We start from the raw sequence: 25,379 nt of genomic DNA on the forward strand, positions 1-25,379 counted from the left end.
CCTAATGATTGGTTGACAATAGAGCAATGCAGACGCTGGCTTCAGGATGAAGTTGATGAAGACCAACTGCAGAAACTTGCAGTCAAAACTTCATGACCTTTGATCACATGGTTTTTGTAAAGTCATTGCAGGCGACTTCTAGGCGCAAGTCGGATATTTGTTTTACGCTATAATGCAAGACACTTTGAAAGGCAGTGACAAACGATGGTCAACGACTTGACAAAAGTGATCGGCTCAAACGCGACCGATGTTTAAAGTCGGCTGCGATGTCAAATTAGCCCTCTATAATTGGACGACCAGTATGTCCATCATCTTTTCCTGTTCTCAAACGTTTTGTGATTGGTGAGAGAAATTACGTTATGTAGTCCTCCTATACAATTGGTTTAGAAAAACTAGGTTACTAGTGCTGCAGTCATGACAGAGGGGAGAAAGTAGGTCATTAGACTGAATACCGTATATCACAGTTCCTGTAACAGAGGGTTCCATCATTGAATGGAGATGACCTAGCTAGTTTATCTCATGTAAGTACGTAATGTTTGCTTATGCTCTATGTTCAATAAATCGTGATGATAAATGACTAGTTGGTTAGATAGTCGATGGAGGTAGCTAACGTTAGCTAGCTAGCACACCACGGCTTGTTTTTGCTGGTCATACTGATTTGCTAGAGGGGCATTAGGTAATGTTAGCAAGCTAGCTAGCCCAATACAATAGTATCCAGCTGCAGCCCCGCAGCAGCAGGCTGTGACTAAAACTAGCCTGTCACTAAAACAATACTAACGCCAGCTACTGGCCGTGGTTACTACATACATGTGAACTCTCTTTCTTTCCTAGATTCCGTTCCTTATTCCCTTTCCTAGCTTCCTTTCTTAATTTCCTTTCCTTCTTAATTTCCTCTCCACTGGCCATGGTTAATCCCGACCACTTGTGACCGCCATGGTTGGGTCAATTCCAGTCAATTCAAAAAGTGAACCAAATTCAAAATATTCCTAATTGAAAAGCATTGAAGAGAATTTGAATTATAGTGTACTTTCTGAATTGAAATGGAATTGACCCATGTGGCTCAGTTGGTAGAGCATGGAGCTTGCAATGCCAGGGTTGTTGGTTCGTTTCCCATGGTGACCAGTACAGAATAAAAGTATGAAAATATATGCACTCACTACTGTAAGTCGCTTTGGATAAGAGTGTCTGCTAAATTACTAAAATGTAATTGACCCCAACCCTGGTGAATTCCTCCTTTTCTTTCCTAGATTCCTTTCATTCTTTCCTTGCTTCCTTTCCTCACTCCCTTTCCTCCTTTCCTAGATTCCTTTCTGAACTTCCTTTCCTCTCTACTGGCCGTGGTTAATTGCTACCACATACATGTGGACGCCTCCTTTTCTGGCCTAGATTCCTTTCCTCCTTTCCTCTCTCCCTTTCTTTACTATTTTCCTAGATTAATTTCCTCCTTTCCTAGCTTACTTTCCTTTCCTAGCTTTCATTCCTCCGTTCCTAGCTTCCTTCCATACCTCATTTTCCTCGCCTCATCCTTATCTCCCTTTCCTTGTGTCCTTTCCTAACTCCTATACCCTTTCCTTGCTTCCTCTTTCCTAGATTCCTTTCCTCACTCCCTTTATTTTCATCCTTTCCTAGCTTACATTCCTTTCCTAGCTTATTTTCTGTCCTTACCTCCCTTTCCTCACCTCCTTCTTTATCTCCTTTCCTCTCCTAGCTCCCTTTTCTTGCTTCCTTTCCTTTCCTAGATTCCTTTTCTCGCTCGCTTCCATTCCTTTCCTAGGATTAACCATGGCCAATAGAAGAGTGGAAAGGAAAGGAAGAGAGAAGCTAGGAAATTGAAGGGCGTTAGGAAAGGGAGCGAGGAAAGGAGAGGAAGCAAGGAAATGGAGCAAAGAATGGAAATGGTGTGAGGAAAGGAATCTAGGAAAGTAGTTGGTAGTTACAGTCTTGTCCCATCGCTGCACCTCCTGTACGGACTCGGGAGAGGTGAAGGTCGAGAGCCATGCGTCCTCCAAAACACGACCCTGCCAAGCCGCACTGCTCGCTTAACCCGGAAGCCAGCCGCACCAATGTGTTCGGAGGAAACACTGTCCAACTGGCGACCGTGTCAGCTTGCATGCGCACTGCCCGCCACAGGAGTCACCAGAGCGCGATGGGACAAGGACATCCTGGTCGGCCAAACCCTCCCCTAACCCGGACGACGCTGGGCCAATTGTGCGCCGCCTCATGGATCTCCCGGTCGCGGCCGGCTGCGGCACAGCCCGGGATCGAACCCGGATCTGTAGTGACGCCTCTAAGACCGCTGCGCCACTCGGGAGGCCCAGAAATTACAATTTTAATTAACCACGGAATCTCTAGTTTGAAAGCGACTTTTCTGGAAGCTGTGCGGCTCCATTTTCCCTCCATTTACCCCCAAGTGGGCCGACCCCCTAGCAATTCGAGTTTCAGCCAATGAGCTTCAGCCCCTCGCCATTTGCGTGACAGCTAGCAAGACGCACACATAGCGCACATATCTGCACATTTGTGACGTAGTACGCAATTTTCGGGGATCACTTTTGGCTGTGGACGCTACTTTCAGAACTACTGGCTAAATAGTGTACAAAAGTACCAGAGAATATCTTTAACCACAGTCATCAGAGATGATAGAAAATACATTTAGATAAGGAGGAAAAGAAAGGGAGCTTGGAAAGGAGGAAAGGAATTTGGAGAAAGAAAAGGAGTTGTTCACATGTGGTAGGGATTAACCACAGCCAGTAGAGAGGAAAGGTATCTAGGAAAGGAATGGGAGTAAAGAAAGGTATCTAAGAAAGAAAAGGAGTTCACATGTATCTGGTAGGGATTAACAACGGCCAGTAGATTGAATTACTTTGTACTTTTCCAGAAGGAACTTCAGTTGTGGGAAGTCGTATAAGATAAAGCTATATAGTGAACATATAAACAGCAACATTCACACATGACAGATACAAATGCTTACAAGGTATTTACAAGATAAATGTAAGTCACAAAAATCTATTTAATTTAAGAGCTGTGCTATAGACGTTTTTTGGAACGTAAACCATAACAAACTAATTTCGAACGCGAGGCCCCACTACATCCGGCTAGCTAGCTGCCCCAAGTGCATGTTACAAGCAGAAAAGTCAAGCAAAAATCTACTCATAAAGGTAGAAAAGCAGGGTTACATGTAGCCAGGTCAGTGTATGGAGAAGTCTGGGGTGGAGCTAGCCAGCCACACTTCAGAGGACGTGGGCTACTTGCCATGGATTAGTGTTGTCACAATACCAGAATTTTGATTTTGATACCAGGTTTAGTGTCACGGTTCTCGATACCAAAACGATACCACTGCAAAAAACATAAGGCATATTAACCAAAGTCTTGATCCAAACAGATCAACTCAGCTACTGTTCTGTTCCATCGTTGGGCATCTTTTGAGTTCAATATCATTATATTTGAAATAGTTTACGTCAACATTTTTCAGAGACCATACAATCAATTTCACTTTGTTTTTACCAATCTAACTACATAACAACATAATGGTAATAATTTATTTGAATGGTAAATCTCTTGATAAACTGGGTAAATCAAGATGTCGCTTAGGCCTATTCACATAAATGTGTGTGTGTGTGCATGCATTGAGTTATTGAGCTTGTTTTTGCTGATTTTCATGGGGATACAGATGACAATCTGCTTCCCTTCCATTTGGGACTTATTTTATTGTACTGTTCAACAACATTTGCATAAAAGTAGCTTATTTTATAAAAGTGTGTGCTGTCTCTTTAACCAGTAATGATGTTATTCATGGGGCAAGAGGGGGGCGGGCCGGAGTCAGTTCGCTGAGGCAATACGGATTAAGTGAATTAATAACGTTTTGGTGGCAATCAGCTTTAAAATCTGCATATTTTGCATTATCACAAACAAAGTACCAGGGTAGTGAATTGATGATAGCTATAGCTGTAAGCTAGCAAGAAAAGTTATACTACAAAGTTGGAAGCTACAGGTATCTTCTTGCATTGTAAAGTGATCTAGCCTGTATAGACGTCATTGTTTTGCGAACAGTACTTACCATATTGCTCCACTCCTTTTCAAAGTTTATTTGTTCTGAAGATACAGGATAGTTTACATTGCACAATTAAATAGTAGCCATACATACAGTAATGTCTGTGTGTAGTACAATACAAGGAATACGTGTACAGTGGTGCAATAGAGGCAACAGCGGTGTGGGTGTAGAGCTGTGCAGAGTCATCTTGTGACAAGAACATGGAGAGAATAGATACTTTGTCTATTGGTTAGAATGCTTTTGCCAACACCCTGCAGTGCAGCACCCTAGTAGTGTAGAGCAGTGTTTCCTGATGCTGGTCCTAGGGACCCAAAGGGGTGAACATTTTAGTTTTTGCCTTAGCACTACACATCTGATTCAAATCATCAAAGCTTGATACGTTGATCATTTGAATTAGCTGTGTAGTGTTAGGACAAAAATAAGAATGTCCACCCCTTTGGGTCCCCAGGACCAGGATTGAGAAACAGAGGTTGGAGAGGCAGACCAGCAGCTGGAAGGTTGCTGGTTTAAATAGGAATGGAACTGAACTGGCAGCTGGAAGGCTGATGATCATTGATCCCATGTACTATATGCTGCCATTGTGCCTTTGAGCAAGGCACCCAACCCTCCACAGTTGCTCTCCATCCAGGGGCTCTTCACTGCTGCTAACCCTGTGCCAATTTATGTGTATTTGTTGGTGTTGAGCTACATGCCTCCAGTAGCTCAGTTGGTAGAGCATGGCGCTTGCAACGCCAGGGTTTTGGGTTCGATTCCCACGGGGGGCCAGTATGGAAAAAAATGTATGCACTCACTAACTGTAAGTCGCTCTGGATAAGAGCGTCTGCTAAATGACAACAAAAAAAAAGACACATTTTCCATTCTAACCAAGAAGTTATTAAATTCCACGCACGTTGTCCTGTTTCAATGAACCGTAACACAGCGCTCAACCCTTAGCTACCCCTAGTAGCTAAAGATGGCTCACTAGCTAAACTACTTCTTCTTGTTGTAGCTAGACGCTTTGTGGCTTATTGCTGCCTTTCACAGGTCGGAATGCAAATTATAGTTGGGACGCAGAAAAAGGGGAGGGGAAGGGGAGCTAGCTATAACTTGTTGACTGTTCTCACTACAATCAAAACAAAAAAAATGCACCGCGCAAATGGAAGTGGTCAGGGGCCAAGATTCAACAGTTCTAGAATTTGTCAACCATGGTCTATACAAGATAAATGTAAGTCACACAAATAAATGTTCACTTAAAAGCCGCACTGACACCGGTACAAAACTATTAATCCTTAAGAGTCTATTGATGCACCCGTGAGTCAATCTAAGTAACATAATAAAAATATCCCCGTCATAATCGGTCTGTTTTAAGCTAGAGATATCAGGTTTTTTTGCATGGGCTGCGTCTCAATCCACCGCATCCGCCTGTGTCGGCCTGCCGCATCTGCGGTGGGAGGTGGTCGAGCTACAGCTGTGTTTGTCAGACCATGAGACATCACGAAAATGTCTGTAGCGTCCGAACGGTTTGGCCTAGAAACTAATATGACCTCTCTGGAAAGACGACCCCCACAAATGTCACGGGACTCGCCTGAAGGTAACCCATACAAATTTATGGAAATATGGAGATAGTTTTGTGCCAACAAAAATAAGGGGTCCAAAAAACAAATTTCCTGAGCTTTCTTATATCTCCTGGATATAGAACAGACACTTCAAACCCCCCCGTGGATGCTGTCCCATGTTGACTCCAATGCTTCCCACAGGGCTAGCCAAAATATTATATTGTTGATGGTATTTGACAGTATTTGATGTTTTTGAATAATACAAGTTATAAAATGTGCTTTATGTGTAGTGTGTGACCTTATAGTGGCAACACATACATTGTAGGTCCATTCTGATTGTTTCATACTGTTCAATTTCACTTCAACCTAAAATCTCCTGCATTTCCATACATGTCTGCATTTCCTGCACTCATTTGATGTCATTTCCACACTGCCATGTAGGCTGCACAATATGGGCAAAAAAACGAGGCCTTATCTTTAACCACATTTTACAAATGTGATTTGACTTGCGATTTTAGATCAAAACACTTGGGTGAACTGTTGGAGTCATGGAAATAGAATGTTTATTCTATAGTTAGAATATAAATAACAGTGGGCACATTTAATACACTGTTTGACATGACAACGAATGAAAATGCCACGGAGGAGTTATTGTGACAGTGTAGTCAGTGTTTCCTAGGTGACCCTACAATCTTTGGCTATATTCATGTTTCTTCATCACCTATTCCTCTTTGATTTAGAAGATACTGTTGCATAAACAACATGCTAATTTAGGCCTACACCAGCACTGGTATCAGGATGTATTAGCTAGCTAACTAGCCAGCTAACTAGCGATTAGCGGCTAACACGATTTAGCTAAAACTTGCTAAGAAAAGACAAACTAGCTGTTTGCAGATGTAAGAAACACAAACTAATAGTGTAATTATATAAAGCTTGTGGATTTATATTAAGCAAAGTCGAAACAACATCGTTGTCATCAAGGGTATAAACTATCAAAATGAGCGGTATAAACTATAAAACTGACAAACATTCAAATACCGTTATAGAAGGTAAAGTAAAAACCCAAACCAGTCCGTGCCTCAATGCCAGTATATAGTAAAATACGGTATACCACCCAGCTCTACCCACAGTTGTGTCAAGTTGGCTGGATGTCCTTTGGGTGGTGGACCATTCTTGATACACACAGGAAACTGCTGAGCGTGAAAAACCCAGCAGCGTTGCAGTTTTTGACACACTCAAACCGGTGCACCTGCACGTACTACCATACCCCGTTCAAAGGCACTTCAATCTTTTGTCTTGCCCATTCACCCTCTAAATGGAACACATACACAATCTGTCGCAAGGCAGGGGCTCCTCCCTTCATCTACACTGATTGAGGTGGATTTAACAGGTGACATCAATAAGGGATTATATCTTACACCTGGATTCACCTGGTCAGTCTGTCATGGAAAGAGCAGGTGTTCCTCATTTTTTTGTACACTGTGTATAGTGGCTGTTCAGTGGCTGTGTAAGATCCAAAATGATTTCTTTACCACTCTTACGTATGCACTCTTTGTAAGTGTCTCTGAGAGCCTTTTGCTTTCTCCCTACTATCTAACCACTGACCCCACTGTCTAGAGTTTTCTGACTTGCCCATGTGAGGGAGCCAAACCAGGCAACTACACTAAATGTTAAGGCAGGTTCAATAAAACATCTGTAAAAGGACTGTAAAACAGATTTGACATTCAGCCTTCTAAGTCTTGACTGACATTTAGATAACACTCGCCCACTGTTGGCTCCGAAGTTAATCTTATTGTCACCTATTGTACCGAGGTACTTATACTCCACCTGTTCTATGCTCTGGTCACCAATGGTGATTTCTTTCGAAGCTGATGATTGCTTCCTAAAGTCTATGATAAGGTCTTTGGTCTTGGTGGCATTCAGATCCAGGATGTTCTCCTTGTACCAGAGGTCAAACTCGTCCACTGTAAACTGAATCATGTAATCAGAATTGGATGTGTCAGGAAGTGTATGTTATCTCAGGGCAGATGCTCCTACAGTCAGCTATAGAGAGTATAAATGGGACAGGAGAGATGACTGAGCCCTGTGGTGATCCAGTTGAGATGGTTTTCTTTGTGCTACACTCACTGTTGAATGTCACCCATTGTGGTCTATTTGACAATCTCCTATTCTACCTCTCCTGTTCTATTGGTTTCATATCAACTTTCTGTTGTCGTCCAGAAGCCAAAGCCACAATCCTAGTCATATTAGCAACCCATCCTAGTTGTTGCATCTTTAGATCCCCCCTCTTTCTAAGTTTCTAACAGAGGTTTTTATCTGTCACATACAGAAATGTTATCAGGTGCGCTGTTTAGAATGGTGTTTTCCAGGTGCGCTGTTTAGAATAGTATTTTCCTGCGAATTGCATTTTGGCAAATGTTTGAAAATGACGTTTTATTGGCTGCTTCATTACATGAGTTTCATGTTCTGTTAAGAGCATTACCATAATCTAAATGTGATTTCTGTCATTCCAGGTACAGTGGGTGGATGCCTTGATGGTTTATGCACCCAATGCATATGGATGCGGTACATTTCTCAAATGGCCAGTAAATTAAAATCTTCCCGGTTTAATTGTTCAGCGCCACATTTTCCTTATGGAAACCCTGGGACATCTAAACAGCTTAATCAGAGTTCCAGCGGTGTATTTGATCTGGCATGTGAAATCAGTGCAAGCCTCCCTCACGAATGAAGTGAGTTGGGGAAAAACTGTAAGTACCCATCATAGACATTTTCACATACAAACTTTATATGGCCAAACTCAGAATTAAATAGACTTCCCAAAAATAACATGGTCGCTGTGGTAGAATGTTTATTTTGATTGGCGATTTTTCTGCACATATCCCATCAGGATTTCAGATGTCCATGTAAACGGGATTATTAGGGAAATTGTTCTTCTTGAAAATCATGTAAACGTTTAAATCGAACTATTTACATAGAGCAGACGCTCTTATCCAGAGCGATTTACAGGAGAAATTAGGGTTAAGTGCCTTGCTCAAGGGCACATTGACAGATTATTCACCTAGTCGGCTCGGCGATTCGAACCTTTCGGTTACTGACCCAACGCTCTTAACCTCTAGGCTACTGGCTGCCCTATCACACAGGTCATGGGTTATACACGTCAGATGTATTCAGTTGAAGAGTGGATTATATATTTCCTCTTTCACAGTGCACGTCAAGCCAGTGTTTCAATGTCACATTCTTTTCTATGTGGGGTGACTGCTAACTAGTGTACTGTACCAAACCCAACAATGCTGCTTTGTGACAACTTTGGCAGGCAGGTTTTTGGCTCCCTCAAGTCTGTCCAGTGAGTTGTACATTGGCACAGTCCAATATTTCCTAGATCTTGATCATTGTCTGAATGCCAGTGCTTTATTTGGTAATGTTACCTTTTTGGATATTGCATATGCTCACAAGTTTCTTGAAGTGTTCCTGGCATGATGGATAATTTCTAAGATATCGCTCAAGAATGTTGGTTGTAAATCCATGGGCCATGGAATAAGCTTTGCAATGGAACTACTGTACAGTAAACCACAGTCCTCAGCTGCGCCAGGAGCCTTATTGTGATCATCTCCTCAGAGACCATGTTTTAATCAAGTAAAGGAGGGAAATTACACCTGGCAAAGTAGACAGTTTTGTGCTTCGCGTTTAGCTGATCATGACAGGGGTTTTCCCGGTGCTTTGTCCCACTCCCACAGAAAAAAGACTAACAAGAAGTGCTTTGCTTTTTAAGGCCAGGAGGGAATAACTTTCACAAGCCTGAAGCCTCTTAACAAAAAGGCCCATGAATGCATGTTTGGAATAGTATGGAAGATTAACGGAATAGTATTCTACATGTAGGCCTATGCTCTGTTATAATATTGCAACCACAGCTAATGAAGTCACCGAAACCATTAACAAAGAGTTGCAATCTGTTTTGGAATGGGTGGCCACTAATAAACTGGTCCTGAACATCTCTAAAACTAAGAGCATTGTATTTGGTACAAATCATTCCCTAAGTTCTAGACCTCAGCTGAATCTGGTAATGAATGGTGTGGCTGTTGAACAATTTGAGGAGACTAAATTACTTGGCGTTACCTTAGATTGTAAACTATCATGGTCAAAACATATAGATTCAATGGTTGTAAAGATGAGGAGAGGTCTGTCCGTAATAAAGATATTATCTGCTTTTTTGACACCACACTCCAAAAAGCAAGTTCTGCAGGCTCTAGTTTTGTCTAATCTTGATTATTGTCCAGTTGTGTGGTCCAGTGCTGCAAGGAAAGACCTAGTTGAGCTGCAGCTGGCCCAAAACAGAGTGGCACGTCTTGCTCTTCATTGTAATCAGAGGGCTGATATAAATACTATGCATGCCAGTCTCTCTTGGCTAAGAGTTGAGGAGAGACTGACTGCATCACTTCTTCTTCTTTTTAGAAGAAACATTGATGTGTTGAAAATCCTAAATTGTTTGCATAGTCAACTTACACACAGCTCTGACACACACACTTACCCCACCAGGCATGCCACCAGGGGTCTTTTCACAGTCCCCAAATCCAGAACAAATTCAAGGAAGCTTACAGTATTATATAGAGCCATTATTGCATGGAACTCTGTTCCATCTCATATTGCTCAAATAAACAGCAAACCTGGTTTCAGAAAATAGATAAAGCAACACTTCACGGCACAACGCCTCTCCCCTATTTGACCTAGATAGTTTGTGTGTATGTATTGATATGTAGGCTACGTGTGCCTTTATAAAAATAATGTATGTAGTTCTGTTCTTGTCTATTAATGTTCTGTATTATGTCATGTTTCATGTTTTGTGTGGACCCCAGGAAGAGTAGCTGCTGCTTTTGCAACAGCTAATGGGGATCCTAATAAAATACCAAAAGATACCAAATACCAAACACTTCTGATTTAATGATAGGCATAATATGGATATTTAGGCTATGTGATTTTAATTTGAAATATGCGGCATGGGGCATTTTCTCATGTTCAGGTCAGAACCACTTGACTGTGAAATTCCTTCTATGCTACTGTCCTTGATTTTCCAACATAGTATTGTGTGAGTTTCTGTGACGTGTAACCTTGGTCTAGGATGTTAGGATTAGTGCCATAGTCAGACCACATCTGACAGTCCTCTTCTCTGTACAGGTAGAGCACCTAGCCCAGTGTCTCAGAGGAGGAATACCAGACCAACCAACCAGGAGGCGTCTCTCACTCTCTCCATTTTAAACCAAGTTAATACTCACTAGCAGAGGCTTGGAACTTGCCACCCAACAAGACTCATCCTTAGATCACCTGACAGACGGTGATGAGAAGATTACGCACAAGCACACGCTGTCCTTAAGATACCTTTGAACCTGACTGAGGCAGACTCGTAGGTAGGATAATAGGCCAAAAACCCTGTGGTGTGATTAGAGCACTCCCCTGGTTGAGGACAGAAGCAGAGATGACGAGCTTTGGCTGGGCCTCTGTTTGCTTTTATATACTGACTCAACACTTTGTTAGAGTTGCATAAGTGCCACTGATGTGTTGAAAGGTGCAAGGTGGGTCAGCTTAGGTGAGGTATAGTATGATGTACATTTGAGGTTTGTTAGGATGCAGAACGCACTTTAGGCCCCTGTTTGATAAAAATGCGACACCACTGCATTTCTTTTCCCTGAGGTATCCTGGCAACCAGTCTAGTCTGTAGCAGAGCCCACTATGGTGTGTGTGTGTGTGTGTGTGTGTGTGTGCGCACAGTGTAAAATTCACTCCTTATTCTCACAAGGAGGGCAAACTTGACTGAATTGTTTGAAGAAATGAAATGTAAAAAGATGAGACAGTATTCTGATTTAGAATTAACATACAGTAAAACTTAAATTAATAGCCCGTGCATTTATTTGCTTTAATCAGTTAACGCAACCAGCTCTTATTAGAGACCAGCTTCTATTAGAGCCAGGCATCTATTTCCCTAATGCACACAGCTTTTGCTCAATAAAATGTAGAAAAGACTCCCACACTGTTTGTGACCATTATGACCAGTATAAACATTATACATTGAACAAAAATATAAACGCAACATGTAAGGTGTTGTTCACAAATGTGTTTATATCCCTGACAGGTGTGGCATATCAAGAAACTGATTAAACCGCATGATCATTACACAGGTGCACCTTGTGCTGGGGATAATAAAATACTCTAAAATGTGCAGTTTTGTCACACAACACAATGCCACAGTTGTACCAACTTTTGAGGGGTGCAACTTTGGTTTTAGAAGTTGGGGGGGACAACCTGGTGGGGGGATCTGGGGGTCCTCCCTCAGAATTTTTGGGGCATGTAAAGCTCATTTCCTGCATTTCTACACAATCTAATATGACCCTTTTGGGGTCACTTTTATTGTAAATAAGAATAGAATATGTTCAGGGCCCACCACCTGCCAAATTTGGGTCGATTTTGACATTGGCGGGTAAGATGTCAATTTCACTAGCCACGTTGGTGGGTGGTCAGAGCTCCACAGTGCGAGCGTTTCACTGGTCTTTGTGAATAAAAATAGTCAAGCATGATCACATTTATAGCAAAATAAATGCTGCAGTAGCTGTTTCAAAGTATTTCTGCCGTTTTGTTTCATAGCTGGTAAATTAATCGTACAAAGTCAAAGAACTACGAATCCTATATAGCCCATCCCACCTCGCGCTGCAACACTGCCTGGCTGGGGGCTGTGCACACGTGAAGATCTGAGTGAAAGATTCATTTTTAGAAGCGCTGCGCACAGGCATAAAAGTTGGTCTAATTTACTTGAAACTAAAGTCTGCTGAAGTGAGACTTTGTCCTTGTGTTTCTTGGCTATTTACATTGTTTTGTTCACAAGCTAGATTGTTTTTCAATGATTGAGATTCAACTGCTAGGGAAGAGAAGACCGCTGCTCTCAATCTTACCATGGTAACCTCCCTCCCTTAAAGGGGCAGGTGAAAATGTTTGTCTCATCTGTGATATTTTGGTTAAAAGACTCACAAAAAATGAAATGAACTTAAACATTATACCACATTACTTCTAACTAGTAATACATTATTATTAAATCTACCTACCACAGTGGCTGGTGGACCAAAAAGTACATTTTTGGCCTGGAATATTTTTCTTAACACTTCTACATTAATGTGGATGCTACCATGATGATGGATAATCCTGAATGAATTGTGAATAAGATGAGTGAGAAAGTGAACATATTGAAATGATGTTCCGTTTTGTCTTTTACACCTCCAGCAGAGGAACTACATTTCTGAATGCATGATATTCAGTTTCACTGGCATATAGTACGTTCTATAGATGGTCTTAAACTGCAGTAATTTATGTCTGAGATTATATGAGTATGACTGGGCATTCAAACATATCTGTATCCATTCATTAGTAGTGTCTTCCTCACATTTCTTTGAGCTCAGTGAAAGTTGCGCCCCTGTTGCGTTTTATATTTTAGTTCTGTGTAATAACAAATCCATCCCAGATCAGACTTGCAAAGACTAGGCTGCCTATCATATACACCCCAGATCAGACTAGGCTGCCTATCATATACACCCCAGATCAGACTAGGCTGCCTATCATATACACCCCAGATCAGACTAGGCTGCCTATCATATACACCCCAGATCAGACTAGGCTGCCTATCATATACACCCCAGATCAGACTAGGCTGCCTATCATATACACCCCAGATCAGACTAGGCTGCCTATCATATACACCCCAGATCAGACTAGGCTGCCTATCATATACACCCCAGATCAGACTAGGCTGCCTATCATATACACCCCAGATCAGACTAGGCTGCCTATCATATACACCCCAGATCAGACTAGGCTGCCTATCATATACACCCCAGATTTCGCGCTTCAGCACAATTCATTTGATGTTGTTTTCTTTTTAGTGGCGCTATGGGTAGCAATGATGACAGAATAAAATAAAGTTTTTAATGCACATGACCGTGGGAATATCAGAGCTGTGTCCATGGTAACCTCCTAAACAATTCATTTAGACCCAGCATTTATTTGCTGAAATGTGTGCCAATGTTCAGCTATTAACGTTTTACGGCATACACTTCTTTTTTTTTTTTTATGCAGAGCAATTGCAAATGGATGGAAGGAAATTCCAGAAGCTGTAATGAACATTTGTGGTGAGGGAGACCCCTTTTGTGCCAGCTTTGTCCGGCATTTTTCCTGAATTCCATTTGAATTATCCTTCCTCAAAATAGTACAAAGTAGTCTAGCTCTAATTCATGTTTCTGTTTCAGATGATCTAATGGCAGACCAAAGAATGGACATTACCTCTACAATGAATGAGTTCATGTCCCCCAGCTCCAGCGACCTGATCAGCAGCTCCGTCAACACCCCAGGCATGGACTACACCCGCAAGAGGAAGGGCAGCACCTCCGACTACCAGTAAGCATCCCCATCACCTCACTGTGGCCCACTCAGTCACCGTACACAGTCTCCCCCAGCCTCCCACCACAGTCAGTGCTGGAGATTGTGTTCACAGAATTTTTAAAGCTATGAATGAATAATTAACCCAACCCACTTACTTCACCTGCTATAGTTATGAGAAAATCGTGCCCATTCTGCAATAAGAAATTGTTATGGCATTGTGCTATATTGACTAATTTGTACGTCTACTCCGTAATTTTCCTGCAATCTGTTATTGATCCACATTCATCTGACAACGGAATGATTAACGCGTTATTTTCTTTGCAGAATTGATGGATTTTCTTTCGAGTAAGTATGGTTTTATTTTTTACCTTTGGTTGCAGTTAGCTTTTTGCTTAGATACTTTGAATATTATAGTGTGAATGGATATAAAGGTTTGGAAACAGGACTTGTAGACGGAACTATTGCTAGGAAGAGTTTGTCTTTTTGGGCGGGAATCTGATGGCATCTGATTATCTTCCACAGCGATAGCAAAATGGATACAGACAAGGATAAACTTAGGTAAGAATTTTGGCAGCAAAAAGCATGAATTACCCTACACTATGAGGCTATTTTTTTTTCTTCATATAACTGGTTCTATATTGTACAGGGGAGGCAGAGATGTTAAGATTGAGTAGGTGTTAATCTATTGTCATTATATGTACCAGTGGTGAAGGGATACAGACTCGTAAGTGGTTGTTATTGTAACAGGACCTGTGTTGTGTGTGTGATTGCTGCCAGACATCTTCCACTAAAACATCGCTCCTTTTTTCCCCTTCTTCCAGGGAGTGTGGTGATCACCAGGGCCGGATAAAAAATGCCAGGTACCCAGACTCATTCCTGAATCCTCATGTTTCACTTTTAAAAGTCTCTGTCGGCAGCTACGCATAGTGTTTCTAGTGACCTGGCAAGCGGTTAAACTACAGGATCAAATACAGTATATTCTAATCTCTTTCCAGGGTGAATTGAATGCTCCTTTCTTTATTAGAGACAGAGAAAGCCTTGTGTCCCATCGATGAATAGGCACTTTATGTTGTCTATAGATTGCACTGTGGAACAGAAGGACTGGGAGTCATTCTAACTGTTTGCTTTCTGCTACACTGCCAATAGGGAGGCACACAGTCAGATTGAGAAGCGGCGCAGGGACAAGATGAACAGCTTCATAGACGAGCTGGCGGCGCTAGTGCCTACCTGCAACGCTATGTCCCGCAAGCTGGACAAACTCACGGTCCTACGCATGGCTGTCCAGCATATGAAGACATTACGAGGTGAGATGGAGTGAGATGCAGACAGAGACAGCAGGCAAATTATCACTGGACATCAAAGATGTTACTTGAGATAATTTTTTGTTTCTCTACAGGAGCAGCAAACCCTTACACAGAGGCGAACTACAAGCCATCTTTCCTGTCCGATGATGAACTAAAGCACTTAATATTGAGGGTAGGTTCAAGCCCTCCTTTAACTCCTCTTTGCTAAGTTCCTCTCTGCTATCTGGGTGAGCCTGATGACACAAGCCTCAATGTTTTTTTGTGTCTTCCTTTAGGCTGCTGATGGCTTTCTTTTTGTTGTTGGATGTGATCGTGGGAAGATCCTTTTCGTCTCAGAGTCAGTTTACAAGATCCTCAACTATTGCCAGGTACGTCTCCATTCCTGTCAAATGTCCTACTGTTATACTGTAATTCTTGTTGTACTATATCAGACCAGATCTGAGCTCACAAATGCTCATTCCCAAAGTCAATCTCCCCTCTCCTCTCCCTTTCCTCAGAATGACCTGATTGGCCAGAGTCTGTTTGATTACCTGCATCCTAAAGACATCGCCAAAGTCAAGGAGCAACTGTCGTCATCGGATACAGCACCCCGGGAGCGACTCATCGATGCCAAAAGTAAACACTCCCTCCTGTCTTGTCAGACCCTGTCCTCATAAGGGCAGGAAGTAGTCAAACAGAATTGATGCAGACTCGGGGAGGAAAATCAATACAGCATTATGCCTCATTAAAAACTGTATGCCAATTACCTGGCAGTTTACCTGCTATATTATGTATATAAACATCCTGGCATATAAGAGTATATATAATGCTTTTAACATTATATTGAAGTTATTGGGAATGAGTAGCTCACAATGTTCAGCAGTGGTCTTATACGATGTGATTGTTCTCCCTCAGCCGGCCTACCAGTTAAGACAGACATCACCCCTGGGCCATCTCGACTGTGCTCCGGGGCCAGACGCTCATTCTTCTGCCGAGTGAAGTGTAACCGGCCCTACGTCAAAACAGAGGACAAGGACTTCCCCTCCACCTGCTCCAAAAAGAAAGGTACCCATATCAAGATCTAGGCCAGCCTCCTTCCCTGATGACTTTATTTTGATACTCAGAAACCTGGCAACACAGATCATTAGCATCATACTAGCATTACAATTTGAGTACAGGATGTATGCTTCTCTATGTACCAAATGGCTTGGCTAATAAACAATATGCTTATTTTAGAACTTCAAGTGAAACTATCGAGGATTAAAAACTACCTCGTAATTTTTTTAAACCTCCCGTTTTGTAATCTACGTGTCAATGTATGGCTTATACATGCAAACTAAACCATCTGCAGTCCTCTCCCAGCAGAGAAAGGCACAGAATTCTTACATTCTAACCTGGCATCATTTAGTGCTCGTTCCTGTCACGTGGAGCAGGGATAGTTAGATCTGTTAGACATCGGTAGTAGTTTAATTTGTCTTTCAATGCATATCTCTGGAAAACAATCAGAAAATTATGTGTGCTAAAGATGGCTTTGTAGCCAGACAAATACATTCTAAGATAATTTGTCAGCCAGATCAGAAACACTATGCTCACAACCTGTATCTCCTAAATGGTGTCACTGGTGTACTTGGTTAGACTTTTTGAATATATTGCGCAATAGACTTGTAGTGTTGCACGCTATACTGAAACTTCGGTACTTTTTCGATACCAGAACATGAAAAACGGTTTGGTAATATAATTGTTACTTTTGGTATTTCTGTCAAAAATCTCACGTTACATACGGATTGATAGGATCGAGTCTGTCTAATAATTTGTTTGAATCTTCTCAAGGGGGCAGTTGTAAGCTAGCCAGACACAGCGCAAGCCACTTTTGAGAAGCAAGCGAGAGGAGAGAAAATGGTGACAGCATTGCTTCTTCTAATGAAAACATCATACATTCACGCCAGCAGCTTGTTGACAAAACTGGCTCCAGAAGCGAACTATGGGAATATTTTGCTTACACAGCAGATGATCAGGACCAGCCCACCGAAACCACTAGACAAAAAGTGTTACAAAGCAGTGCAAGGGAGGTTTAGTTCCAAAACAACATACAAAAAAAAAAATATTTACACATTATTTGCATTGTAACGGTATTCTACTAGCAACTAAATTGGAATTATTGAGTGACAATGACATGAACATACAGTTGAAGTCGTAAGTTTACATACACTTAGGTTGGAGTCATTAAAACTTGTTTTTCAACCACTGCACAAATTTCTTGTTAACAAACTATAGTTTTGGCAAGTCGGTTAGGACATCTACTTTGTGCATGACACAAGTAAATTTTCCAACAGTTGTTTACAGACAGATTAATTCACTGTATCACAATTCCAGTGGGTCAGAAGTTTACATACACTAAGTTGACTGTGCCTTTTAAACAGCTTGGAAAATTCCAGAAAATTATGTCATGGCTTTAGAAGCTTCTGATAGGCTAATTGACATCATTTGAGTCAATTGGAGGTGTACCTGTGGATGTATTTCAAGGCCTACCTTCAAACTCGGTGCCTCTTTGCTTGACATCATGGGAAAATCTAAAGAAATCAGCCAAGACTGCAGAAAAAATATTGTAGACCTTCACAAGTCTGGTTCATCATGGGGAGCAATTTCCAAACGCCTGAAGGTACCACGTTCATCTGTACAAACAATAGTACGCAAGTATAAACACCATGGGACCACGCAGCCGTCGTACCGCTCAGGAAGGAGACGCGTTCTTTCTCCTAGAGATGAACGTACTTTGGTGCGAAAAGTGCAAATCAATCCCAGAACAACAGCAAAGGACCTTGTGAAGATGCTGGAGGAAACGGGTACAAAAGTATCTATATCCACAGTAAAACGAGTCCTATATCGACGTAACCTGAAAGGCCACTCAGCAAGGAAGAATCCACTGCTCCAAAACCACCATAAAAAAGCCAGACAACGGTTTGCAACTGCACATGGGGACAAAGATCGTACTTTTTGGAGAAATGTCCTCTGGTCTGATGAAACAAAAATAGAACTGTTTGGCCATAATGACCATTGTTATGTTTGGAGGAAAAAGGTGGTGGCTTGCAAGCCGAAGAACACCATCCCAACCGTGAAGCACAGGGATGGCAGCATCATGCGGTGGGGGTGCTTTGCTGCAGGACTGGTGCACTTCATAAAATAGATGGCATCATGAGGAAGGAAAATGATGTTGATATATTGAAGCAACCTCTCAAGACATCAGTCAGGATGTTAAAGCTTGGTCGCAAATGGGTCTTCCAAATGGACAATGACCCCAAGCATACTTCCAAAGTTATTGGCCATCACAAAGCCCTGACCTCAATCCTATAGAAAATGTGTGGGCAGAACTGAAAAAGCGTGTGCGAGCAAGGAGGCCTACAAACCCGACTCAGTTACACCAGCTCTGTCAGGAGGAGTGAGCCAAAATTCACCCACCTTATTGTGGGAAGCTTGTGGAAGACTACCCGAAACGTTTGACCCAAGTTAAATAATTTAAAGGCAATGCTACCAAATACTAATTGAGTGTATGTGAACTTCTGACCCACTGGGAATGTGATGAAAGAAATAAAAGCTGAAATAAATCATTCTCTCTACTATTATTCTGACATTTCATTCTTTTTTTTGCCATTGTATCGTTTTGGTATCGAGTACCGTTTCGGTATCGAGTATTGTGATACTAAACCTGGTATTGGTATCGAAGTCAAAATTCGGGACAACACTACCAGAGGCTACAAGGTTTTTACCAGGCACGTGTCCATCCATTTATCCCGTTCGCTTTATCCCGTTCACAAATCGCATACCTTTTTTGTTGTCAACTATCCATCCATATCTAATAATTCAATTTGTCCACATTTTGTCTTTATAAACTTTCACACATGTATTCCATGATATTGGGTAATCCAATGGGCAACACAGCAGCTGTTGATTGCCAGCGATTATCATTCATCACATAGGCATATGTTATATATAATTAATACACGACTTTGAAGGAGTAGGACATTTGATGCATACTAGTCTGAGACCATGCATGCAACAACAGGAACTAGCCGGCAACAACCGAACATAATGGACAATGTTGATTGGCAGATGGAATGATGTCCAATGAGGTTGCAAGTTTTTAAAGTGGGAGGCGAGATCAGGTTGGCCTAGTATTGTCCAATGAGGTTGTGGGGTGGGCCAAGGACATGCACACCAGTTTTATTTTATTCATTTTTGTACTATTTTTAAAAAACTATTTTTGTGCACATGCTACATGGGCTAGAGCAATTTTCGGGCACCCTTTTTAGGCTCTTGAGTGCTACTTTCAGAACTACTTGCTTAAAAGTATACAAAACCTCTGTTCAATCTTTAATATGTGCTGTGATTAAAACCATTTAGTAAGCAAAGCTGTGTAGGTTATGCAAAACGGCAAGCAAATCTCCAGTGGAGCTCTCGTTGAATATTTCAGTGATTATTAATATTTTATCTAGGAAAACTTTATTCTCCCCTTGATTGACCCCTGATTCAGATGGCTAGTATTACTTGTTTGCTTAGCTTGTGGTTTTCTCATTTAAATCATTTAGACTTGACTTAGTCATGGACCACCTGTAAACAGATGGATAACCATTTGTATGGGAGGAAAGATATTTACAATGTTTCTTTTTCTACTTACAGCCGACCGTAAGAGCTTCTGCACGATCCACAGTACTGGCTACCTGAAGAGCTGGCCGCCCACCAAGATGGGCCTGGACGATGACAACGAGCCTGACAACGAGGGCTGTAACCTCAACTGCCTGGTGGCCATCGGCCGGCTGCACCCCCACATTGTCCCCCAGCCCTCCCACGAGGACATCCGCGTCAAACCCACCGAATACGTCTGCCGCCATGCCATCGATGGGAAGTTTGTCTTTGTTGACCAGAGGTACGATGATGGAGCTTATGACTTCATTTTACTATGACATTTTTAGTTTATGATTAGATGTGCGGTAGTCGGTCATAAAGTTGGCCAAGAAAACACACATTCTAAAAGTATGGTTTAAACTAATACGTGAAGAGGCAACAAATCATCAGTAAATTTCTCCTCTTCAACCACCCTTCACCCAGATTAGCCCATCTATACCAGCCTAGGCTTGTCAAGGCAGGTTCAGCCTCAGCATATTTTATGAATTAATCTCCTGCTCACAGCTTGACACCTCACAGGCCACTATTACTCATGGCGATAATTAAATTTCATAAAAATGTCAGTGAACTGATTAATGTTCATAGGAAATGCTCCGGTGCCATTTTAAAGTCTCTTCAGTGTTCTCATCTCAAAAACAAAGAGTTTCTTATCTGTGCTGTTCTATCTTTCCTCTCTATTCAGGGCCACAGCCATTCTTGCATACTTACCCCAGGAGCTTCTTGGCACCTCCTTCTACGAGTATTTCCATCAGGATGATATTGGCCACCTGGCAGAATGTCACAGACAAGGTATTGGATCAACTGTCCAGCATGACAACATTCATTTGTGATTTACATCTTACTATATTTAGTCACCACATTTTGTTCTGTGACCTTACATCCTGGGTATCTTGTGTTTCACAGTGCTGCAGATGAGAGAAAAGATCAACACAAACTGTTACAAGTTCAAGATTAAAGATGGCTCCTTCATCACTCTGCGAAGCCGCTGGTTCAGTTTCATGAATCCCTGGACCAAAGAGGTGGAGTACATTGTCTCCACAAACACAGTGGTCTCGTAAGTCACCCATCTCTCTACTGTCCTATTTATGATGGTTACATAGAGTATGTTTTCATATACAGCGGGGAGAACAAGTATTTGATACACTGCCGATTTTGCAGGTTTTCCTACTTACAAAGCATGTAGAGGTCTGTAATTTTTATCATAGGTACACTTCAACTGTGAGAGATGGAATCTAAAAATCCAGAAAATCACATTGTATGATTTTTAAGTAATTAATTTGCATTTTATTGCATGACATAAGTATTTGATACATCAGAAAAGCAGAACTTAATATTTGGTACAGAAACCTTTGTTTGCAATTACAGAGATCATACGTTTCCTGTAGGTCTTGACCAGGTTTGCACACACTGCAGCAGGGATTTTGGCCCACTCCTCCATACAGACCTTCTCCAGATCCTTCAGGTTTCGGGGCTGTCGCTGGGCAATATGGACTTTCAGCTCCCTCCAAAGATTTTCTATTGGGTTCAGGTCTGGAGACTGGCTAGGCCACTCCAGGACCTTGAGATGCTTCTTACGGAGCCACTCCTTAGTTGCCCTGGCTGTGTGTTTCGGGTCGTTGTCATGCTGGAAGACCCAGCCACGACCCATCTTCAATGCTCTTACTGAGGGAAGGAGGTTGTTGGCCAAGATCTCGCGATACATGGCCCCATCCATCCTCCCCTCAATACGGTGCAGTCGTCCTGTCCCCTTTGCAGAAAAGCATCCCCAAAGAGTGATGTTTCCACCTCCATGCTTCACGGTTGGGATGGTGTTCTTGGGGTTGTACTCATCCTTCTTCTTCCTCCAAACACGGCGAGTGGAGTTTAGACCAAAAAGCTCTATTTTTGTCTCATCAGACCACATTACCTTCTCCCATTCCTCCTCTGGATCATCCAGATGGTCATTGGCAAACTTCAGACGCGCCTGGACATGCGCTGGCTTGAGCAGGGGGACCTTGCGTGCGCTGCAGGATTTTAATCCATGACGGCGTAGTGTGTTACTAATGGTTTTCTTTGAGACTGTGGTCCCAGCTCTCTTCAGGTCATTGACCAGGTCCTGCCGTGTAGTTCTGGGCTGATCCCTCACCTTCCTCATGATCATTGATGCCCCACGAGGTGAGATCTTGCATGGAGCCCCAGACCGAGGGTGATTGACCGTCATCTTGAACTTCTTCCATTTTCTAATAATTGCGCCAACAGTTGTTGCCTTCTCACCAAGCTGCTTGCCTATTGTCCTGTAGCCCATCCCAGCCTTGTGCAGGTCTACAATTTTATCCCTGATGTCCTTACACAGCTCTCTGGTCTTGGCCATTGTGGAGAGGTTGGAGTCTGTTTGATTGAGTGTGTGGACAGGTGTCTTTTATGCAGGTAACGAGTTCAAACAGGTGCAGTTAATACAGGTAATGAGTGGAGAACAGGAGGGCTTCTTAAAGAAAAACTAACAGGTCTGTGAGAGCCAGAATTCTTACTGGTTGGTAGGTGATCAAATACTTATGTCATGCAATAAAATGCAAATTAATTACTTAAAAATCATACAATGTGATTTTCTGGATTTTTGTTTTAGATTCCGTCTCTCACAGTTGAAGTGTACCTATGATAAAAATGACAGACCTCTACATGCTTTGTAAGTAGGAAAACCTGCAAAATCGGCAGTGTATCAAATACTTGTTCTCCCCACTGTATGTTCATGTGTCATTGGGGCTTCATTGATCGTTTTAGAGCTAACTGGCAGTATGTCGTGGATGTACTGTTTTTGTACTTGAAACTGATCCTGATGTTGCTGTGTGAATCCATCTCTAGGTGCAGTATGCTGGACGGTGCAGACCCCAGCTATCCTCAGTCTGCTATCTCTCCCACTGCCTCTATGGACAGTGTGCTGACGTCAGAAGGTGACACTATTGAATGATGTGAAAGAAGGCATGCTTTTCTACATATCAGAGGGGCTTCCTTTAGGGCATTGGAACAAGATCTGAGATTTGTCAGCTGATTCTCTCTGTACGCAAAGATACAAGCTATAATGAATAGCTTCCTTTGTGATTAAATGTACTGTATCTACGTGTACGAAATGATAAAACATCGGAGATCTTGTAACAAGACTATAGGAGCATTGGATCAAATGTGAAAATGCAATGTTCTCAGTCAATCCAGGAGCAGGCAGTGTGATTGATATGTTTGATTGCAGGTGGAGGGAGACAGGCCCTTCAGACGGTGCCAGGCATCCCCGGGGGAACACGTGCAGGCGCCGGCAAGATCGGCCGCATGATCGCAGAGGAGGTGATGGAGACTCAGAGGTGAGAGAGTGAAGGCAGAAAATGGATGACAGGTTGTTAATAGCTGTAGAACCAAAAGAATAACACCCAGACCATGAAGCCTGTCTCGTTCGGTGATTACTTTTCTGTATCATCCCTTCGTGTGAATTCCCTGCTCTGATATTTATGCACCCTTTATCAAAAAGTGACAGGCTTGCAAATGAGTCTGTTCAGTTGGGCTATGTCAGCTATGATGAATTACCTGGAGCTGAAGGTTTATTAGCTGACTTCTTCACACTGTCTCAGAGCCCTAGTCTAATGGCGTCGTCTGTTCTTCTCTCTGCCAGGACCAGAGGCTCCACACCCTCCAGCTGTGGCTCCAGCCCCCTGAACATCAGCACCCCTCCTCCAGACTGCTCTCCAGGGGGCAAGAGAGTGAGTCTGAGGGAGCCACACAATAAGAACATTGGGATGGTTGAAAGATGACATTGATGGATTTTTCCAATAGCAATGTCTGGCACAAGAAATTGATACCTCGCTCGCATCACTGATTAATTTGTTGGATCTTGTGCTTGATCCAGTATTGTCTGTTGGTTACTTAGTCAGGACTCTGTCCTGTGGTTGAAAGCTGATCTTCTATGTAGACCACCACTGACCTATTTGTTCTTGCAGATTCAGTCTGGAACGCCAGACCTTCCGTCGGCAGGAATGCTACCAGGAGGACCTGACTCCATTGGATACCCATACTCCAACCAGTCCATTATGAGTAAGTAGCTGTGCACACAAATGTAACATGTTCTAAGAATTTCAAACACTGAATCCTGCCCATTCAAGTAAACATGTCATATTTGTGGTGAAAAAACAAAGCCGTATCAAAAACCAGTTTGACTAACTACAGCACTTTCCTTCAACACCCCTCTAGGTGACAACTCGCACCTCAGCATTGACATCATGGACGAACCAGGCTCCAGCAGCCCCAGTAACGACGAGGCAGCCATGGCTGTGATCATGAGTCTCCTGGAGGCTGATGCAGGCCTCGGTGGCCCTGTGGACTTTAGTGACTTACCCTGGCCCTTGTGAGGACAGGCCCAGAGGAATGAGGCATAGCAGGGTTGTTGGAATCCTTGGCCTAAGGCCCACAGAACCCTGAATTGACGATGCTGTCATATCAACAGGAACCATGCTAGCTAGCTAACTACAGCTACTGTGCCTCATGGCACTGTGGGACTCATTGGAGCAAATTGCTCCATGTTGGGAGTGGGACTGGTACAGTACAGGACCCCTCAAGTGTACCCGTGTCTGTATACAGGCCCTCCCTTGCCTGCTGATGGGCATTCTTCCATTGACATTCACCACAGGATGATTCAGTTAGCATTTTCAATGTCTATTTTCCTGCATTATCCTACCAGGGATTTCTATATTGAAAACATGTCTTAGTGTTTGGATGGTTTTCCTTGTTGGATATCCCCATTGACAACTGTGTCAAATCTTGAAATAGTTTGTAATTAATACTTTATGCAAAATGTATTAGTATTGTATCAGCAGTGAAATATTTTTTAAATGAAAGAATTTGTTTTGGATTGTATCTCTTCTCCAAGTCTTTGAGCTAAACAGACAGTGTGTTAATGATGCTAATTAATAAGTAGTACGAGTGCCATGATTGCGCATTTTAAATATGGATACTATCAGAAATGTTCTAAACAATCGCACTTGATGAATCAGGGTGAGTGAGTCATTCATGGAATTGCATGTAATGGAAGCAATTCATCACATTTATTTCATAAGATTTGCTCCATTGGCCCTATTGGTGCAGCGCTGGGATATTTTTAAATCATGTTGCCATCCATAGGCAGAAATTGTCAGCTAGAGATAACAGGAGACTGCATTGCTAGTGTGGGGAGGAGAAACACAACTATGCTGACAGAAGCCAGGTAATATTTGCAAGTGTGGATATTAGAGCAATATGCTATAGTTACTAGTCTTCAATCATTTGAAATAATGAGGAATACTAGTTAAATCCTTCATTATAAAATTAAGGAATTCCACTTTGAAGTAGGACAGGACACATTGAGCATTTTTTGAAAACTTTGCCAACAACAAATGTACATGTTCTGCTTGATGCTCATGCAGTGTG

The 25,379-nt window shown here is 42.3% G+C and overlaps 1 protein-coding gene across 3 annotated transcripts; it reads left to right on the forward strand.

Annotated features, from left to right (window-relative positions):
• The first annotated feature begins 402 nt into the window (after positions 1 to 402).
• On the forward strand, positions 403 to 24,829 carry LOC311137667 (basic helix-loop-helix ARNT-like protein 1). Of its 3 annotated transcripts, XM_084172190.1 has the most exons (21): positions 403 to 521; positions 8,097 to 8,330; positions 10,753 to 10,982; positions 13,693 to 13,745; positions 13,863 to 14,010; positions 14,320 to 14,340; positions 14,518 to 14,553; positions 14,817 to 14,855; positions 15,142 to 15,299; positions 15,392 to 15,471; positions 15,575 to 15,667; positions 15,797 to 15,914; positions 16,194 to 16,343; positions 19,953 to 20,199; positions 20,641 to 20,747; positions 20,862 to 21,012; positions 22,797 to 22,885; positions 23,179 to 23,287; positions 23,593 to 23,680; positions 23,918 to 24,011; positions 24,168 to 24,829. In XM_084172190.1, the coding sequence occupies exons 4-21, from the start codon at positions 13,733 to 13,735 to the stop codon at positions 24,323 to 24,325; spliced, it is 1,899 nt and encodes a 632-aa protein (XP_084028316.1). In that variant the 5' UTR covers positions 403 to 521; positions 8,097 to 8,330; positions 10,753 to 10,982; positions 13,693 to 13,732; the 3' UTR covers positions 24,326 to 24,829. The 3 variants fall into 3 exon arrangements, with proteins under 3 accessions (XP_084028316.1, XP_084028318.1, XP_084028317.1); XM_084172191.1 differs by lacking the exon at positions 10,753 to 10,982 and having other exon boundaries at positions 415 to 521; XM_084172192.1 differs by lacking the exons at positions 8,097 to 8,330; positions 10,753 to 10,982 and having other exon boundaries at positions 406 to 521.
• The last annotated feature ends 550 nt before the right edge of the window (positions 24,830 to 25,379 follow it).

This window comes from Coregonus lavaretus (assembly GCF_964263955.1).
Source record: "Coregonus lavaretus genome assembly, chromosome: 11".
NCBI lineage: Eukaryota > Metazoa > Chordata > Actinopteri > Salmoniformes > Salmonidae > Coregonus > Coregonus lavaretus.